We start from the raw sequence: 21,354 nt of genomic DNA on the forward strand, positions 1-21,354 counted from the left end.
ACACTAAGTTAGGAGGCAACAGTACATTGTGCAGATGGGAGCAGGAAGTTGCAAAGCAACATAGACAGATTAAGTGAGTGGGTAAAACTGAGGCAGATGGAGTTCAATCTGAGGAAGTGTGAGGTCACCCACTTCGGATCCATAAAAGACAAATTTGAACTTTTTTTTAAAGCTGAAAGACTACGAACTGTGGAGGAGCAAAGGTTTTTAGGTATCCAAGTACACAAGGCTAGTTCACAGCAATCGAAAAGGCTAATGGAATGTTGGTCTTTATCTTGAGGTTGGAAGACAAAGGGGAGGAAGTTATGCTTCAGTTGTACAAAGCCTTGATCAGACCACATTTGGAGTATTGTGTTCAGCTTTGGCCATTGCACCTCAAAGGATATATTGGCCTTAAGAGGGAATACAACCCAGATTTATCAAAATGACAATGATTAAAAGGGTTAAATTATGAGACAGAATACTGCAGATGCTGAAAATATGAAATATAAACAGGCTGCCTGGCCTGCTTAGTATTTCCAGCATTATGAGGACAGGCTGCATAAATTTGGCTTGTATTCCCTTTAGTTTAGAAGATTGAGGGGTGATCTAATTGAGATGTTGAAAATAATAAAAGGGCTCAATAGAGTACATTTAGAGATGCTATTTCCTCTGGTGGGGGATCCAAAACAAGGGGCTATGCCACTCGGGATTGAAATCAGGGAGCAGTTTTTCACACAGAGTAGTCTAAATCTGTAATTCTTTTCCCCAGAAGGCTGTGGATGCTCGGACAATTGAAATTTTCAAGACTGAGATTGCTAGATTTTTGTTGAGCAATGGTTTCAAGGTATATGGATCAAAGGCAGGTAAATGGATTTAATGTACAGATCAGCCATGATCTAATTGAATGACAAAAAAGGTTTGAGGGGCTGAATGGCCTACTCCTATGTTCCTACAAAATGGCTGCTGCAGGCCTACATAACAACAATCAATGAACTTCAAAATAACTATGTGAATTGCTTTGAGATATTACTGAGAAATATGATAAAGTGCTATATAAACACAAGTCTGTCTTTCAAAATAGATTCACAAGAAGGATGCTGAGCTTAAAGAATGTGGCGACTTGGTCTCATGGTCCAGGGAAACAGGAGAGTCAGACTTCAACATCAGATTTTAAAACATATTTCATAAGCATCTCTTCAGTAGACCAATCAGCAGAACCCAGTCCAATAGTTACCTAATCTGTTGGCGGGATTTCTCTTGAAAAGTGCTCGCAACAAACTTTGGGCTTCAGGACTCAAGAACTGAGGCATTCCCAATTTAGCCCTAGAAAAAGAGTTCACACGCAGTTAAATACTATACAGAATTCCGCACTTCCCAGAACTTTTGCTCCCCATTAGTCATTAAAAGGTCAAACACAACAGAAGTGGTGTCAAAATGCATCAGCAAATTAATTGACCAAAGAAAATGCTTCTCCCAAAAACAATTTTATAGTTTTCCCTGTTCCAGACACTATTCCTTGGATCGGCGAGGCATGTGCCAATAGGAGGGGCACAACAACAACCCGGGATACCATCACATCACACAGATCACTAACGGAAGTTTTTGGCTGTTTTCATTTTTGAGCAATGTGTAAAAATAAAACACATTTCTAAATGCAAGTTGGCTCGGAACTGTTCAAACACACTGCAAACATATCCATGGTTCACGGCAACAAATCAAAGATGCTGTCTTGTGAACTTTGAGCTGATATTGCAGTCATATCATTCCTGATCACTCAATAGCATTATTTCCCAAAGTCAGAAATCATACTGAATCATTGGACTGGATTTTATCAATCTCGACAGGTCCTTGGCGGGAGACGTCGGTGGCGGGTCCTGGCCTCGCTGCTGGCTCCATCCCACTATCCAAAATGATTTTCCCCTGATTGGGCTTGTTAAGCCCACCCAGCGCATTTTCCAGCAAATTGAAGCAACAGGTCTGATGATATCATTTGATGACGCGTCATCAGCCGGTTTCCTTAAAGGGACCATGGCCAAATTAATTTTGACATTTGTGTTGTCAGTGTTCTACAGCATTGAGGTGCTGCAAACACTGACAAGCACTACACAAAGTTACAGGGCTGCACTCAGGCTCACCCATGACTCCTTCCATATCCCTTCCAATGGGCGGAAGAGACCTCCCCAGGAGATCAACGCAGCATGGCTACACATTGCACAGAAGGACACAGGATGTCATCAGGAGGATCAGGCTGCAATGGTGCAAACCTTTCAATCATCTCAGTAGATTACAAAAGGTTACTGCAAAGCCACGCTCAACCTCATCCGGCTGTGCCACTCATCAACTTCCTTGCACCTCCACCCATCCCTCTCTATCTACATTATCACTTTCCCATCTCACTAACCACCCCTCACACTCAGCCTCATCCTAGTGCAATCATACCAACTAACAACACACAAGGGTAGGCACTTGTGTAAGTTAGCCAATATTCATGTGAAGTTTCTGTTAATATGCTGTAAAACATCAAAATCTTTATTTTCAACACTTTGCGCTCTTGGACAGATTTGTGTAAATCTTTGTAAGTGGCTTAGTGAGTTGCAGTGAATTGAAGAGACATAATGGTAACCACCCGCAATGCTGATGAGTGCGAAAGGAATGATTTGGGCATTGTAGGGGTGCTTTATGGTGTTGGTGTGGAGTGGTGCCAACTTGGTGCATCAGGTGTACAGCATCAAGTGAAGTAAATCTGGCCATGCTGATGCTTTCCCTGGCATCCCAGGCAGCAATATAGTCAGGTGCTGACGCCTTCTGTCCTGTGCATCATCAGTTGATTGCGGAGAAGGTTGGTGTTGTTGGTGCTGCTGGTGTAGGGCTGATCGTGGTAAGATTCTGAGGAGCAAGGTGAGACAGTGTAAACTGTACCCATTCTGAGATGAACTTGAGATGACAGAAGAAATCTGTCAATGGGGAGAGAGGTTGTTCCAATGAGGTGACACTGGATAGAAAGTTTGCTCTAAACACTTGTAAACTGCATAAAGCTCAATCTGTCTTCCAAATGCAGTAAGCAACAGCTTATGAGCTTGGAAAGTAAACAGTTGTGAGATGGAGCGTTTATAGCATTTTTGTCAAGTAATGAGATGTTTCCATGGCCATTCAACTCAGGCACTGCTTACCTGATGTAATCCCCGAGCAGCGTGGATGCTATGGGCGACTTGGTAAACTCTGAAGGTGAGCTGAAAATGGTTCTTAATCCTCGGTTAACAAGGTCACAATGACCTGAATTGCCTCCCCCGCCGCTGCGTGTTGGGTCTGCTCAACGCTAACAGACCCGACATTTGGGAAAGGCAGTGGCCCATAAGAACATAAGAATTAGGAACAGGAGTAGGCCATCTAGCCCCTCGAGCCTGCTCCGCCATTCAACAAGATCATGGCTGATCTGGCCGTGGACTCAGCTCCACTTACCCGCCCGCTCCCCGTAACCCTTAATTCCCTTATTGGTTGAAAATTTATCTATCTGTGACTTGAATACATTCAATGAGCTAGCCTCAACCGCTTCCTTGGGCAGAGAATTCCACAGATTCACAACCCTCTGGGAGAAGAAATTCCTTCTCAACTCGGTTTTAAATTGGCTCCCCCATATTTTGAGGCTGTGCCCCCTAGTTCTAGTCTCCCCGACAGTGGAAACAACCTCTATGCCTCTATCTTGTCTATCCCTTTCATTATTTTAAATGTTTCTATAAGATCACCCCTCATCCTTCTGAACTCCAACGAGTAAAGACCCAGTCTACTCAATCTATCATCATAAGGTAACCCCCTCATCTCCGGAATCAGCCTAGTGAATCGTCTCTGTACCCCCTCCAAAGCTAGTATATCCTTCCTTAAATAAGGTGACCAAAACTGCACGCAGTACTCCAGGTGCGGCCTCACCAATATCCTATACAGTTGCAGCAGGACCTCCCTGCTTTTGTACTCCATCCCTCTCGCAATGAAGGCCAACATTCCATTCGCCTTCCTGATTACCTGCTGCACCTGCAAACTAACTTTTTGGGATTCATGCACAAGGACCCCCAGGTCCCTCTGCACCACAGCATGTTGTAATTTCTCCCCATTCAAATAATATTCCCTTTTACTGTTTTTTTTCCCCAAGGTGGATGACCTCACACTTTCCGACATTGTATTCTATCTGCCAAACCTTAGCCCATTCGCTCAACCTATCTAAATTTCTTTGCAGCCTCTCTGTGTCCTCTACACAACCCGCTTTCCCACTAATCTTTGTGTCATCTGCAAATTTTGTTACACTACACACTGTCCCCTCTTCCAGGTCATCTATGTATATTGTAAACAGTTGTGGTCCCAGCACTGATCCCTGTGGCACACCACTAACCACCGATTTCCAACCCGAAAAGGACCCATTTATCCCGACTCTCTGCTTTCTGTTAGCCAGCCAATTCTCTATCCATGCTAATACATTTCCTCTGACTCCGCGTACCTTTATCTTCTGCAGTAACCTTTTGTGTGGCACCTTATCGAATGCCTTTTGGAAATCTAAATACACCACATCCATCGGTACACCTCTATCCACCATGCTCGTTATATCCTCAAAGAATTCCAGTAAATTAGTTAAACATGATTTCCCATTCATGAATCCATGTTGCGTCTGCTTGATTGTACTATTCCTATCTAGATGTCCTGCTATTTCTTCCTTAATGATAGCTTCAAGCATTTTCCCCACTACAGATGTTAAACTAACCGGCCTATAGTTACCTGCCTTTTGTCTGCCCCCTTTTTTAAACAGAGGCGTTACATTAGCTGCTTTCCAATCCGCTGGTACCTCCCCAGAGTCCAGAGAATTTTGGTAGATTATAACCAATGCATCTGCTATAACTTCCGCCATCTCTTTTAATACCCTGGGATGCATTTCATCAGGATCAGGGGACTTGTCTATCTTGAGTCCCATTAGCCTGTCCAGCACTACCCCGCTAGTGATAGTGATTGTCTCAAGGTCCTCCCTTCCCACATTCCTGTGACCAGCAATTTTTGGCATGGTTTTTGTGTCTTCCACTGTGAAGACCGAAGCAAAATAATTATTTAAGGTCTCAGCCATTTCCACATTTCCCATTATTAAATCCCCCTTCTCATCTTCTAAGGGACCAACATTCACTTTAGTCACTCTTTTCCGTTTTATATATCTGTAAAAGCTTTTACGATCTGTTTTTATGTTTTGCGCAAGTTTACCTTCGTAATCTATCTTTCCTTTCTTTATTGCTTTCTTAGTCATTCTTTGCTGTTTAAAATTTTCCCAATCTTCTAGTTTCCCACTAACCTTGGCCACCTTATACGCATTGGTTTTTAATTTGATACTCTCCTTTATTTCCTTGGTTATCCACGGCTGGTTATCCCTTCTCTTACCGCCCTTCTTCTTCACTGGAATATATTTTTGTTGAGCACTATGAAAGAGCTCCTTAAAAGTCCTCCACTGTTCCTCAATTGTGCCACCGTTTAGTCTGTGTTTCCAGTCTACTTTAGCCAACTCTGCCCTCATCCCACTGTAGTCCCCTTTGTTTAAGCATATTACGCTCGTTTGAGACACTACTTCCTCACCCTCAATCTGTATTACAAATTCAACCATACTGTGATCACTCATTCCGAGAGGATCTTTTACTAGGAGATCGTTTATTATTCCTGTCTCATTACACAGGACCAGATCTAAGATCGCTTGCTCCCTTGTAGGTTCTGTAACATACTGTTCTAAGAAACAATCCCATATGCATTCTATGAATTCCTCCTCCAGGCTACCCCGTGCGATTTGATTTGACCAATCGATATGTAGGTTTAAATCCCCCATGATTACTGCCGTTCCTTTTTCACATGCCTCCATTATTCCCTTGATTATTGCCCGCCCCACCGTGAAGTTATTATTTGGGGGCCTATAAACTACGCCCCCCAGTGACTTTTACCCCTTACGATCTCTAATCTCCACCCACAATGATTCAACATTTTGTTCATTAGAGCCAATATCGTCTCTCACAACTGCCCTGATATCATCCTTTATTAACAGAGCTACCCCACCTCCTTTCCCTTCTTGTCTATCTTTCCGAATCGTCAGATACCTCTGTATGTTTAATTTCCAGTCTTGGCCACCCTGCAACCACGTTTCTGTAATGGCCACCAAATCATACCCATTTGTAATGATTTGTGCCGTCAACTCATTTACTTTATTTCGAATGCTGCATGCGTTTAGGTAGAGTGTTTTAATACTAGTTTTTAAACCATGTTTTTTAGTTTTGACCCCTCCTGCAGCCCCTATATATTCAGTGGCCCTTTTTGTTTTTTGCCTTGGGTTTCTCTGCTCTCCACTTTTACTCATCTCCTTTCTGTCTTTTGCTTTTGTCTCCTTTTTGTTTCCCTCTGTCTCCCTGCATTGGTTCCCATCCCCCTGCCATATTAGTTTAACTCCTCCCCAACAGCCCGCTGTCAAAAAAACATTTACCCACCCAACCCGCCACCGATTGCGCCCACTGACACCCTGGAAAATACTGCCCATACAATCTCAGACAGAGATTGTTTAGTTTCCAGGAATGTGTGGAACAGACTGCCAATGGAGAGAGTTGAGGTGGGTAATTCAAGAAGGAGCTGAATAGTTTTTAGGTGAAAGAAACGATTGAATATGAGAGAGAGATTTTTTTTAAATTCTTGGATCGGGCAGATGACCCTCAATGGTCCCTCCAGTCCTGTGTGTTCCAATGTTCATAAATAAAGCACTCAGGGATTTCAGCAACAAGAACATTTCTTACGAACACGCAAGTCATTTTCTCATTGTAGATCCATCTCAAGAAGGAACATTCAACATGGCAGTAAGTATCATCAGAAAGCTTTATTACAGCCACACAGTCTTAATCCAAGGATATAGTCTTACTTTAGAATGAGTGTCATGGTCTCCTTCCTGTCCTTTCCTTGGAATGGCAGAGAACCAGTGAGCATCTCAAACTGCCAAGAAACAGGAGAGACACAGAAGCATTACACATGGATCAGAGGTCGAACAGTACACACACCCCAGTAAACCTCTGCTCAAAAACAACACACACAAATGCTGGGCAGCCTTCACGTTCCTCAAAACAAAACCCAATGTTGAAACACAAGGATAACATTAAGTACTAGTGGGATTCAAGTGAGGGAATTAGATCCTCAACTCCGGCGTTCCCAATCTCACCTTATTTAATGTGTCTCCTGGTAATAGTTGTGAGTGACGTAGTCAGTTGCCCAAGACCAAGTCACTCACTGTTTAGCTGGAGTGTGCTTGTGGCTTGGAGACATCAGATTGGAAAATAATTAGAGATGGGGTGAGAGTAAAATTATAGAAGAGTAATCAGCGACACTGATTAAACGCACCATTAAAATACCATAGGACCACCAGTCAGCACTGTGGGTATGGCCACGCCGATTAACCACTTCAGGAGCCATATATTCAACAGTTCCACAAAACGAATAGGCCTTCTTTTCATGGTCAACAGCTTCCTTGCTCAGGCCAAAGTCTTAAAAGAGAAACAGAACCAAAGCTAAATCACACTTACAACAGCCGAACAGTTTAGTGACCAACATGATCCGGCTGCTTCACCCCTTAATTATTGTTTTTTTAAAAAACAGTTTTCATTCAACAATAATCACCACCATCAATAACAAAAAACAATTTGCATTTATATAGAATCTTTACTGTAATAAATGTCCCAACTGGCTTCAAATATGGAAACAGACAGGGGTACAAATGCTGAGTCATGGTGGCAAAGATTAGGAGAGATCGAAAGTTGGGTTTTGAAAATTCTTTTAAAGGAAAAAAAAATGAAGGTTCAGACAGAGAGCAGTGGAAAGTGGGGCCAAGGAGGGGGGCAATGAATATTATACAATGGGGCATTATAGAGCTTTTTATGGAGTATTCATTTAAAGGAGTACAGAAAAGTGAGTAAAAGAAAAAAGAGAGAAACAAAGTCAGCAAATCTGTAATTTTTGAAATTTGATGGGGAATTTACAATCTATTTCCAGCAGTCGAAGGAACAAATCAATGTTAAATTTCCTGTTTTTTGTCACTCACCTGTTAGCTTAATATGTCCTTCTTCATCCAGTAGAATACTGGGAGAGAAGGGGAATAAAAGCAAAATGAAAAGTTAGAGCTGGATGTGATAACACCAAAAGTTAGTACAGCAAGTAATCAGGAAGGCAAATGGAATGTTGGCCTTTATTGCAAGGGGGATAGAGTATAAAAGCAGAGAAGTCCTGCTACAACTGTACAGGGTATTGGTGAGGCCACACATGGAGTACTACGTACAGTTTTGGTCTCCATATTTAAGGAAGGATATACTTGCATTGGAGGCGGTCCAGAGAAGGTTCACTAAGCTGATTCTGGAGATGAGAGGGTTGACTTATGAAGATAGGTTGAGTAGGTTGGGCCTTTACTCATTGGAGTTCAGAAGAATGAGAGGTGATCTTATTGAAACCTATAAGATAATGAGGGGGCTCGATAAGGTGGATACAGAGAGGATATTTCCACTCATAGGGGAAACTAAAACTAGGGGACATAGTCTTATTAGGGGCCGCTCATTTAAAACTGAGATGAGGAGAAATTTCTTCTGAGGGTTATTGGAATTCTCTGCCCCAGCGAGCTATGGAGGCTGGGTCATTGAATATATTTAAGGCGGAGATAGACAGATTTTTGAGCGATAAGGGAGTAAAGGGTTATAGAAAGCGGGCAAGGAAGTGGAACTGAGTCCATGATCAGATCAGCCATGATCTTATTGAATGGCGGAGAAGGCTCCTATTTCTTAATGATCTCACAGCAGTAGTCTGAGGATGCAGAAGCTGGAAATTTTACACTGAAACATATGGTCCAAGTGATCACATTGGCCCCATTTCATCTTCAGCAACTTTCACGCGCTGAGACTCCCGCTGCCGTCAGGTGGGGGCATACTTTAAGTGTAAAAGTCGCAGCCTAATGATGTCATTGGAGCTGCAACATGCACTGCATGCAACCTGCCAGCAAAGAATGGCTCGAGGCGTCGACTGGCCAGAAGAGGCCATGGTAAGTGTTAAAAAATGACACGTGTGAGAACTTCTTGTGGGCCAGGAAGAACAGAAGTGCTTTCGCAAAGATTCTTGTGTTAAAAATTAACATTTGTGATCGGGATTCTCTGGTGGAGAATAGCTGTCATATCCCATGCGCAAATCTCATCTTAATTCAGGCTATTCTGACCAGCGAACCTGAGGCTGCTGCTTACGCACCAGCATGTACAATTTTTCACTGTTCAACAATCTTGGGCACAATGTTTGTACTAATGATAGGTCCTTTAGTGTTTATCCCTTTACATTTAATTGATTGAAAATGGTTAAAGGGCAACCACAAAATGAGTGGTCCTGAACGCAATCACACACAGCTGCTTTGACCACACTGATGGATGCATTTGCATCTCCATTATGTCGTTCAAACTTAATCAACATCTCATCTACTATGTGTGCAGAATTAGTACAACAGTCTAAACATCTAACACCTACTTTTCTGGTTTCAGGTCTCGGTAGATGATTCCAAGACTGTGAAGATGGTCCAAGGCTAAAGCCAACTCTGCCAAATATATCTTAACATCTTCTTCTGTGAACATCACCTAAAAGAGAGTAAAAGGAAACAACCAGGGAACAGGCCATTTTAGATCTTGTATTGTGTAATGAGACAGGGTTAATGAGCAATCTCATAGTAAAGGATCGTCTGAAGCAGAGTGATCATAATACGATAGAATGTCACATTACGTTTGAGAGTGACTTGCCCAAGTCTGAAACTAGAGTCTTAAACTTAAATAAAGCCAATTACATAGGTATGAAGGGCGAGTTGGCTCAGGTAGATTGGAAAAATAGATTAAAAGGTATGGCAGTAGATAAGCAGTGGCTAGCATTTAAATAAATATTTCATAATTCTCAACAAAAATACATTCCATTGAGAAACAAAAACTACATGGGAAAAGTGATCCATCCGTGTCCAACTAAAGAAGTTAAGGATAGCATTAGATTGAAAGAAGCTTATAATGTTGCGAAGAATAGTAGTAAGCCTGAGGATTGGGAGAGTTTCAGAAACCAGCAAAGGATGATGAAAAAATGGATAAAAAGGGAAAAAAATAGACTATGAGTGAAAACTAGCAAGAAATATAAAAACAGATTGTAAGAGCTTCTACAAGAATGTAAAAAGGAAGAGAGTAGCAAAAGTAAACATTGGTCCCCTAGAGGCTGAGGCAGGAGAAATTATAATGGGGAATAAGGAAATGGCTGAAACGTTAAACAAATATTTTGTATCTGTCTTCACAATAGAAGACACAAAAAGCATACCTAAAATGGTGGGGAACCAAGGGTCTAATGAAGGTGTGGAACTTAATGTAATTAATATAAGCAGAGAAAAAGTACCAGAGAAACTTATGGGACTAAAAGCCAACAAATCCCTTGGACCTGGCTGTGTACATCCTAGGGTTCTAAAAGAAGTGGCTGCAGAGATAGTGAATGCATTAGTATTGATCTTTCAAAATTTCCTAGGTTCTAGAACAGTCTCAGCAGATTGGAAGGTAAGCAAATGTAACACCGCTATTCAAGAAAGGAGGGAGAGAGAAAACAGGGAACTACAGGCCAGTTAGCCTGACATCAGTCATCAGGAAAATGCTTCAATCCATTGTTAAGGAAGTGGTATCAGGGCACTTAGAAAATCATACATGATTAGGCAGAGTCAACATGGGTTTTATGAAAGGGAAAGTGTATGACAAATTTATTAGAATTTTTTGAGGATGTAACTAGCAAGTTAGATAAAGAGGAACTCATGGATGTAGTATATTTGGATTTCCAAAAGGCATTCGATAAGGTGCCACATAGAAACATAGAAAATAGGTGCAGGAGTAACCCATTCGGCCCTTCTAGCCTGCACCGCCATTCAATGAGTTCATGGCTGAACATGCAACTTCAGTACCCCATTCCTGATTTCTTGCAATACCCCTTGATCCCCTTAGTAGTAAGGACGACATCTAACTCCTTTTTGAATATATTTAGTGAATTGGCCTCAACAACTTTCTGTGGTAGAGAATTCCACAGGTTCACCACTCTCTGGGTGAAGAAGTTTCTCCTCATCTCGGTCCTAAATGGCTTACCCCTTATCCTTAGACTGTGACCCCTGGTTCTGGACTTCCCCAACATTGTGAACATTCTTCCTGCATCTAACCTGTCTAAACCCATCAGAATTTTAAACGTTTCTATAAGGTCCCCTCTCATTCTTCTGAACTCCAGTGAATACAAGCCCAGTTGATTCAGTCTTTCTTGATAGGTCAGTCCTGCCATCCCGGGAATCAGTCTGGTGAACCTTCGCTGCACTCCCTCAATAACAAGAATGTCCTTCCTCAGGTTAGGAGACCAAAACTGTACACAATACTCCAGGTGTGGCCTCACCAAGGTCCTGTACAACTGTAGCAACACCTCCCTGCCCCTGTACTCAAATCCCCTCGCTATGAAGGCCAACATGCCATTTGCTTTCTTAACCGCCTGCTGTACCTGCATGCCAACCTTCAATGACTGGTGTACCATGACACCCAGGTCTCGTTGCACCTCCCCTTTTCCTAATTTGTCACCATTCAGATAATAGTCTGTCTCTCTGTTTTTACCACCAAAGTGGACAACCTCACATTTATCCACATTATACTTCATCTGCAATGCATTTTCCCACTTACCTAACCTATCCAACTCGCTCTGCAGCCTCATAGCATCCTCCTCACAGCTCACAGTCACCTAACTTAGTGTCATCCGCAAATTTGGAGATACTACATTTAATCCCCTCATCTAAATCATTAATATACAATGTAAACAGCTGGGGCCCCAGCACAGAACCTTGCGGTACCTCACTAGTCACCGCCTGCCATTCTGAAAAGTACCCATTTACTCCTACTCTTTGCTTCCTGTCTGACAACCATTTCTCAATCCATGTCAGCACACTACCCCCAATCCCATGTGCTTTAACTTTGCACATTAATCTCTTGTGTGGAACCTTGTCGAAAGCCTTCTGAAAGTCCAAATATACCACATCAAATGATTCTCCCTTGTCCACTCTACTGGAAACATCCTCAAAAAATTCCAGAAGATTTGTCAAGCATGATTTCCCTTTCACAAATCCATGCTGACTTGGACCTATCATGTCACCTCTTTCCAAATGCGCTGCTATGACATCCTTAATAATTGATTCCATCATCTTACCCACTACCGATGTCAGGCTGACCGGTCTATAATTCCCTGTTTTCTCTCTCCTTCCTTTTTTAAAAAGTGGGGTTACATTGGCTACCCTCCACTCGATAGGAACTGATCCAGAGTCAATGGAATGTTGGAAAATGACTGTCAATGCATCTGCTATTTTCAAGGCCACCTCCTTAAGTACTCTGGGATGCAGTCCATCAGGCCCTGGAGATTTATCGGCCTTCAATCCCATCAATTTCCCAACATAATTTCCCGACTAATAAGGATTTCCCTCAGTTCCTCCTCCTTATTAGACCCTCTGACCCTTCTTATATCCGGAATGTTGTTAGTGTCCTCCTTAGTGAATACCGAACCAAAGTACTTGTTCAATTGGTCCGCCATTTCTTTGTTCCCCGTTATGACTTCCCCTGATTCTGACTGCAGGGGACCTACATTTGTCTTTACTAACCTTTTTCTCTTTACATATCTATAGAAGCTTTTGCAAGCCATCTTAATGTTCCCTGCAAGCTTCTTCTCGTACTCCATTTTCCCTGCCCTAATCAAACCCTTTGTCCTCCTCTGCTGAGTTCTAAATTTCTCCCAGTCTCCGGGTTCGCTGCTATTTCTGGCCAATTTGTATGCCACTTCCTTGGCTTTAATACTATCTCTGATTTCCCTTGATAGCCACGGTTGAGCCACCTTACCTTTTTTCTTTTTATGCCAGACAGGAATGTACAATTGTTGTAGTTCATCCATGCGGTCTCTAAATGTCTGCCATTGCTCATCCACAGTCAACCCCTCAAGTATCATTCGCCAATCTATCCTAGCCAATTCACGCCTCATACCTTCAAAGTTACCCTTCTTTAAGTTCTGGACCATGGTCTCTGAATTAACTGTTTCATTCTCCATCCTAATGCAGAATTCCACCATATTATGGTCACTCTTCCCCAAGGGGCCTCACACAATGAGATTGCTAATTAATCCTCTCTCATTACACAACACCCAGTCTAAGATGGCCTCTCCCCTAGTTGGTTCCTCGACATATTGGTCTAGAAAACCATCCAGGAAATCCTCTTCCACCGTATTGCTTAAAAGGTTATTACACAAGATAAAGGCTCATGGGATTGGAGGTAATGTATTAGCATGGATAGAGGATTGGTTAACGGTCGAAAACAAAAATTAGGGATAAACAGGTCTTTTTCAAGTTGGCAGGCGGTAACTAGTGCGGGGGAGGCCACACCTTGAATATTGTGTACAATTTTGGTCTCCTAATCTGAGGAAGGACATTCTTGCTATTGAAGGAGTGTAGCGAAGGTTCACCAGACTGATTCCTGGGATGGCAGGACTGACATATGAAGAAAGACTGGATCGACTAAGCTTATATTCACTGGAATTTAGAAGAATGCGAGGGGATCTCATAGAAACATATAAAATTCTGACAGGATTGGACAGGTTAGATGCAGGAAGAATGTTCCCGATGTTGGGGAAGTCCAGAACCGGGATCACAGTCTGAGGATAAGAGATAAGCCATTTAGGACCGAGATGAGGAGAAACTTCTTCACTCAGAGAATTGTGAAACTGTGAAATTCTCTACCACAGAAAGTTGTTGAGACCAGTTCGTTAGATATATTCAAAAGGGAGTTAGATGTGGCCCTTACAGCTAAAGGGATCAAGGGGTATGGAGAGAAAGCAGGCATGGGGTACTAATCATGATCATATTGAATGGTGGTGCAGGCTCGAAGGGCCGAATGGCCTACTCCTGCGCCTATTTTCTATGTTTCTATGTGCTGCAAGAATCAGTGCTGGGGCCTCAGCTATTTACAAGGGCACATGGAGGCAAGGTGCACAAAAATGTATCGACATAAACATTTACTTTTGATAATCAAATACTCAATTACAGAATGACTGAAAAAATTGAAATCTGTGCACCTTTGTGTAATGTATATGTGTTGCGTGTCTCTGCACTTTACCAACTCTGATGGATGCTGACTGCTCAATTCTTTTTTCAGGACATTAATACTTGCTCATTCCAATTATTTTTCTTCTTCTCTGCCTACGCACCATGCATCAGTTGAAGCTATGGCAGGCAAGTCAACACCAATGTCACTCTGAACTGCAGCATGAAAAAGCAGCCCAACGTAATTCCCTCTCAGTTTAGTATGATGCCTGGCCTCTGTGCAGTGCCTCGCAGCAGTGACATGGGTGAAATTTCAAAACTCAGCAAAAGGATGAAAATTGTGGCACAAATTCAACATCCCTGCAGCTCTTTAGTGTTATGCATTTGATGCTTCGACTCACTTCTCCACTGTGAATTGGATTGAAACAGCAAGACCTTTATAGCCTGCAGAAAAAACAGACTTTCATCTCAGTCTGCTGGAAATGAACCTAAGTTCAATAAATTAACCTAAGTTCAACCCTACTTGAAAAGTCCATTTAAAAAAAGCACAGGTTTTAAATGAAAAAAAATGTAACAAAAAACTTGACACTGTTCTAAGTACTGAACCTTTCAATTGAAAACATAACATAATAAATAAGAGCAGGAGCCAGCTCCACTATTCAATATTATGGATATTCTACATCAACTCCACTTGCCCACCCTTTCCCCATATCCCTTGATTCATTTAACAAGTCTAATAAACTGAGAATACAAACAGAAAAGGCTGAAAATATTCAGAAGGTCAGGCAGCATCTGTGCAGAAACAGAACTCAGTCAGTCGCCGTTTCAGATCCAAGACCTTTTCCAGGATCTGCAGTATTTTGCTTATTTTTCCCTCAATAAACTGAGGTACTAGCTTTCAGTTCCTGTTGGTTAATTTCTTTGCAAACCCCTCACTGTCTTGGTGCTCTCTGCCAACCCAAGAGGAAGCTACCACAATGGGCTGCACCTCTTCAGAGTCTCAGTGCAAATAGCTGTTGACTATCCTGCAAATGAGATCCTGAACAGGGCGGCAATTGGGCGAGATGTCACCGAAACACAGCGAGCTGTACTGTCAATTGTTCATTTCTCCTGTGCAGTTCAAATCATCTTTATGTGAGCTTCATTGCACTGCTGTTAACTGGAGAGTTTATCATACCAGAGCGAGAGAGAGAGGATGAAACCTACCTCTTTAGAGAGCCGGGTGAAAAGATCACCTCCTCTGAGGAAGTCCAAAATGAGGTAAAGTTTTCCTTCAGTTTGAAAAGCTTAAAAAAAAAAGAGCAGTTTTGTAAGATATGTACATCATCTCCTGAAACTAATTAGGCAGTAACAAACAAATCACAACAGGGCTAGTATCTTACTTTGGATCTACAAATGACAACTCTTTCCAGTGGCTCTGCCTTTCATCAAAACAAAATGCAGAGACCAAAGGACTAGGGTCAAACAAGGGAAACAAGGGCTTGATGAAGGATATGACACCCATCCGTCACTTTCCCACTTGGGTCACCCAATGCTGGTAGCAAGTACTCCCAGGTCAGGTACAACACTGATAACAGCTTGACATTTCCACATGCTACACTGAGCACCCATATGGTCTGAGTGAGGTATCATTTCGTGACAAAGTTTGAATAGTTTTGAAGTGCTCTAACCCATGATATCATCCAATCCTGTAATGGGAAAATATACTTTAAAATAATATGACTATTATAGCCACTAAATCAGATTAAAATGTATAGTATTCATAATAATTGCCAGATTATTGATTCTATACTTTCAATAAACAGGCTTAATCTTGAGAAACAAGTTGGCAAAGATTTTTTTAAAATGAGAACAAACTGGAGTCAGCCTGCCATTGTGTGAAGCCTTACACCACACAATCATTGTACCTAATCCATTCCTTCAGCCTATCAGATGGAAACTTTGGTGACAGAGATCAATTCTGCTCGATATAATTGCCTTCTGTCAGACACAAAAATCATGACTGCAGTGGGCCGACTAGAAATGATGAACCAATTATTTTTCTTCCATCTAAACTACAAAACTGCTCTATTCCTGCTCCCTTCCTTGCAAAGAAATTAAGCAAAAATCTCACCATAATGCAGCTTCACTATGAATGGATGATTTACATCCACTAAGATGTCTCGTTCCAATTTCGTCCGGACACGATCCCGCACTGAAACAAAGCAAAACTATGGTTGATACAAGGCTGATGATATTATAAGCATAATATTATATTCAGCATTCAGTACACAATGCATTGCTCATTCATGCTATTTTTCCCCTCCCTCCCTCCTCAGATCTTCTGCTAATCATTGCATCTTCTATGAACACTGTTTCTGTCATGTGCTCATCAGGATCCTACCTTTCAGTGTTGCTTTCTTCAGGACCTTCATGGCATAGAGCTGCCCTGAATCAGGCGCTTTGATCTTTCGCACCAGAAACACCTGCAAAAGAAAAATAGAAACTATAAATCACAGATCCTTGATGGTCCAGTCTCGGATTCCTTCCCCAGGGACTGCACCTTGAAGTGATGAGAAGGCTTGCATACTCCTATGACCCCAAGAGCCAGGCTTTCAGGAGTATTACTCCTAGTAGGGCTACCAAAGCTGGACTGATCAAATGGGAGGAGTCAGACTAAAGGCCTTCTGATAGAGGGTTGAGAGTCAGGAAAATGACCAGGACACAAAAATGCTTTTCGTTACAGAAACAACCCAGAGAGAAGACAAGTATGTTACAGACTTGCAAATATAAACATTAACTGTGAAGAGGCATGACCATGTAAAGCAAAATAATACTCCGACAGAGTCAAATATCTTGCTCTGGATACATAGCGGATTCGTCACAGGAGACTAAACTAACTATAGGGCACTAGTCATCTATAGGAACACCCAAGACTTGGCTATTGATTTGGGAAGCATTTTGAACAAACCACAAATCTGGTACGAACGGTCATCGGCCTGAAACATTAACTCTCTCCACAGATGCTGCCTGACCTGCTGAGTATTTTCACCATTTTCTGGTTTTATTTCAGATTTCCAGCATCCGCAGTATTTTGCTTTTGTACAAATCTGGTAAGCAGTTTGCTCCAGTGATCAACACGAGACCAACATGGGCTCTTGGAATCAATAGAAAGAGTGTCCACATGATCAAAGTATGTTTCATGTAAGATTAACATCCCATTAAGTTCTTCTAAAATGTCTAAAGAAAAGGTCTTTGAGGGCTAATTTTCTGACTGCTCAATCCCAAGCAAAGACATTGCAATCTTGTTTAAAAACTAGTCCAAGGGCAACAAAGCTGCAGATTTTTATCGCTAGAATAATGATCTCATTGGTAGAAAGCTACTTTGAAGAGGAAAATAATTTCCATTTAGTTTCAGTTGCTGCCACTGCAAGTTATTAATATAAATATTAGGTGATCGCATTTAAACTGAGAAAAACTAAATTTTAAGAATTCGCCAAGTCTACGGACCCATTTATGATTTGATCTATATTGGCTGCGATAAAAATATTTACATTCCCTCCCCGTATGATGCAAACTGTTGTAAAATTTATAGATGAGAACAAAATGTTAGGAGAATTACTGTTTCAGAGTAATGAGGTCACAAGACATACTGACCTTTCCAAAGGATCCCTGACCCAGCACTTTCAGCAGCTCGAAGTGAGACGGATCTGCTTTCTCTGACCCTTCTTTGACATGATGTGTGATGTTGATCTCTTTTACGTCCCCTTCATCCTGAAATACAAGATTAGTACAGTTAAAAATCAAGCTCTCTGCCAACTCTCTCTATTCATTTAATAACAAAAGGCAGTTTCCATTAGCAGACCTGTGCCTCCTATGAGCTAAAACTTACAACCTTATGCAAGATATAAATGGGATAGAATGCTGCAGGATTAACAATTATCCATTTATTAAGAGTGTTATGCACCAGAGATTGATATTCAATGTCTGCTTGCGTCTTTTCAATGCCAGATACCGTAACCCTCTCTTTCAAAACCGCCTTCATCACCTGCCCCTCAAAAGACATACCCTTGATCCCTCTGTCCTTGCAAACTACCGCCCCTTCTCCAATGTCCCTTTCCTATCCAAATTCCTCGATTGTATTTGTAAAGTCCTTACTCTACGGCATGAAACCACATGAGGTACATTCCAGGGACAAGGCCACTCTGTGACCTTAACTCTTTATTACAGGACTCCAGAAGTAATGACCCTGCATGGGACCTCCCTTTATATACCTGTGTGATCAGGTAAGGAGTGCCTCCCACAAGTTCACCCCCTGTGGTCAAGGTGTGCATCTAGGTTGAGTGTATACAGTAATACAACGGTGTTACATTGTAGTTACAAACATGACATCACCTTCCCCCTCCCCCCCCAAAGTCTTACTTTAGTCTTTTAGGTGGTCTACGCTCCCTCGTGGAGCACCGCAGTTGGGGCTCTGGTTGTTGGACACTGACGTGAGTGTCTGTCACCTGTGGTGATTCCGGCCTGTCCAGGCTGACCTCAGGGACTGTGCATTCTTCTGATTGCTCTTGTTGCACGTTCACTGGCAGTAGTGTGAGCTCCATCTCATGGTCTTCTTCAGGTTCCTCCGTGTCCAGGCTGAACCTTTTTTTTAAAAAAGTTTTGTCCAGATGCTTACGGCATATCTGGTCATTGATGACCCTATTCCCCTCTTTGCCAATTACAGTGCCCTCAAGCCATTTGGGCCCCATGGCGTGATTGAGGACGAATACAGGATCATTTATTTCTATTCATCTCCCCGTTGAATTACGGTCATGGTACTCGTTTTGTGACTTGCGCTTGCCCTCAACTATGTCGGTCAGGACTGGGTGGATGAGGGACAACCGAATTTTGAGTGTCCATTTCATGAGTAGCTCTGCGGGCAGGATCCCCGTGAGCGAATGCGTACGGGATCGAAAGGCCAGCAGGAGGCGCGATAGGCGGCATTGTAGGGAGGGTCCTTAAATCCTGAGCATACCTTGCTTAATGATTTGGACTGCCCGTTCCGCCTGGCCATTGGAGGCTGGCTTGAACGGCACAGTCCTGACGTGGTTTTTGCCATTGCCCGACATAAACTCCTGGAATTCATAGCTCGTGAAACACGGGCCATTGTCACTAATCAGGATGTCCGGCAAGCCATGGGTTGCAAAGATCGCACGTAGGCTTTCCACGGTGGTGGATGAATTCAGGATGATGCACTCGATCCATTTCGAGTACGCATCTACTACAATGAGGAACATCTTCCCCATTAACGGGCCTGCGTAGTCAACATGAATGCGTGACCATGGCTTGGTGGGCCAGAACCACGGGCTGAGCAGGGCCTCCCTGGAGGCATTACCCAGCTGGGCACAGGTCGTGCACCTGCGAAGAGTGTTCCAGGTCTGAATCAATTTCAGGCCACCAAACGTGTGACCGGGCAATGGCCTTCATCGTCACAATGCCTCGGTGTTCGCTGTGGAGTTCTCTGATGAATGCCTCCCTGCCCTTCTGGGGCATGACTACCCGGCTGCCCCAGAGTAGACAGTCGGCTTGGATGGAGAGCTCATCCATCCGCCTGTGGAACAGTCTGACCTCCTCAGGCATGCTCCGTGTGCGGGCGCCCAATCCCCAGTCAGGACACATTTCTTAATCAAGGATAGGAGGGGATCTCTGTTTGTCCAGATTTTGAGCTGGTGGGCTGTGATGGGGGAGCCTGCACTGTCAAAGATATCGACAGCCATGACCATCTCAGTGCTTTGCTCAGCTGCCCCCTCGGTGGTGGCCAGTGGGAGCCTGCTGAGCGCGTCAGCGCAGTTTTCAGTGCCGGGTCGGTGCCGGATGGAGTAGTCATAAGCAGCTAGCGTGAGAGCCCACCGCTGTATGCGAGCTGATGCACTGGCACTGACAGCCTTGCTGTCTGACAACAGGGATGTGAGTTGCTTGTGGTCCGTCTCCAATTCAAACTTTCTACCGAAGAGGTACTGATGGATTTTTTTACACCATTGTCACATGCAAGTGCTTCCTTCTCGACCATCCCATATCCCCGTTCTGCTTGAGCGCGTGACCTGGAGGCATAAACCACAGGTTGAAGCTGACCCTCAGCATTACCCTGCTGCAACACGCACCCAACCCCATAGGACGATGCATCACATGTCAGAACTAAACGTTTACGGGGGTCGTACAGGGTCAACAACTTGTTTGAACAAAGTAGGTTTCGTGCCTGATCAAAAGCCCGTTCCTGACAGTCCCCCCAAAACAAATCGCAACCCTTATGCAGGAGCATGTGTAGCGGCTCCAACAACGTGCTCAAGTTCGGCAGAAAGTTCCCGAAATAGTTCAACAGTCCCAGGAATGAACTCAGCCCCGATGTGTTGCAGGGCCTGGGTGCTCGTCGAATTGCCTCTATTTTGGATTCGGTGGGCCGCATCCCATCTGCAGCAACCCTCCTGCCCAGAAACTTAACCTCAGGAGCTAAGAACATGCATTTAGACTTCTTGAGTCGCAGGCCTACCCGGTCCAGTCGGCGTAGCACCTCCTCCAGGTTGTGGAGGTGTTCCTCGACCCGTGTTGGAGGATGTCGTCCTGGAATACGATCGTTCCCGGAATGGATTTAAGCAGGCTTTCCAGGTTATGTTGAAAAATCGCGGCCGCTGATCGAATGCCAAACGGGCACCTGTTATACGCAAACAGTCCCTTGTGCGTGGTGATGGTGGTCAGTCGTTTGGATTCGTCGGCCAGTTCCTGGGTCATATAGGCTGAAGTGAGGTCCAACTTGGTGAACAGCTTGCCGCCCGCCAGCGTTGCGAAGAGGTTTTCCGCTCTTGTGAGCGGGTATTGGTCTTGTAGGGACACCCAATTGATGGTGGCCTTGTAGTCGCCACAGATCCTGACAGAGCCATCCGCTTTTAGAACGGGAACGATGGGGCTCGCCCAGTCGCTAAATTCAACAGGCGAGATGATGCCCTCCCGCAATTCGCTCTCGATTTTTTCCCGCATCACATACGGCACCGCTCTGGTTTTGTGGTGCACTGGCCTGGTGTCCGGGGTGATGTGTATCACTACTTTGGTGCCTTTGAAAGTCCCGACGTCCGGTTGGAATAGTGAATCGAATTGTTGTAGGACTTGTGAGCACGAACTTCGCTCCACCGAGGATATTGCGTGAACATCCCCCCATTTCCAGTTCATCTCGGCTAACCAGCTCCTCCCCAACAGTGCAGGGCTATTGCCCGGGACAATCCAGAGTGGCAGCC

At 43.5% G+C, this 21,354-nt stretch overlaps 1 protein-coding gene across 5 annotated transcripts in view; it reads right to left on the reverse strand.

The window, feature by feature from the left end:
* LOC139279790 (ribosomal protein S6 kinase alpha-1-like) overlaps nt 1-21,354 on the reverse strand; it is a 182,381-nt gene that overhangs the window by 27,208 nt on the left and 133,819 nt on the right. For all 5 annotated transcript variants that reach the window (XM_070899008.1, XM_070899007.1, XM_070899009.1 and 2 more), the window contains 9 exons: nt 17,744-17,860; nt 16,491-16,572; nt 16,221-16,301; nt 15,314-15,393; nt 9,520-9,626; nt 8,066-8,103; nt 7,369-7,511; nt 6,896-6,966; nt 1,217-1,305 (listed from right to left, as the gene is read on the reverse strand). In XM_070899008.1, coding sequence (XP_070755109.1) covers nt 1,217-1,305; nt 6,896-6,966; nt 7,369-7,511; nt 8,066-8,103; nt 9,520-9,626; nt 15,314-15,393; nt 16,221-16,301; nt 16,491-16,572; nt 17,744-17,860 — 808 coding nt within the window. The remainder of the gene's footprint in view (nt 1-1,216; nt 1,306-6,895; nt 6,967-7,368; nt 7,512-8,065; nt 8,104-9,519; nt 9,627-15,313; nt 15,394-16,220; nt 16,302-16,490; nt 16,573-17,743; nt 17,861-21,354) is intronic.

Source organism: Pristiophorus japonicus, chromosome 14 (assembly GCF_044704955.1).
Source record: "Pristiophorus japonicus isolate sPriJap1 chromosome 14, sPriJap1.hap1, whole genome shotgun sequence".
Lineage (NCBI taxonomy): Eukaryota > Metazoa > Chordata > Chondrichthyes > Pristiophoridae > Pristiophorus > Pristiophorus japonicus.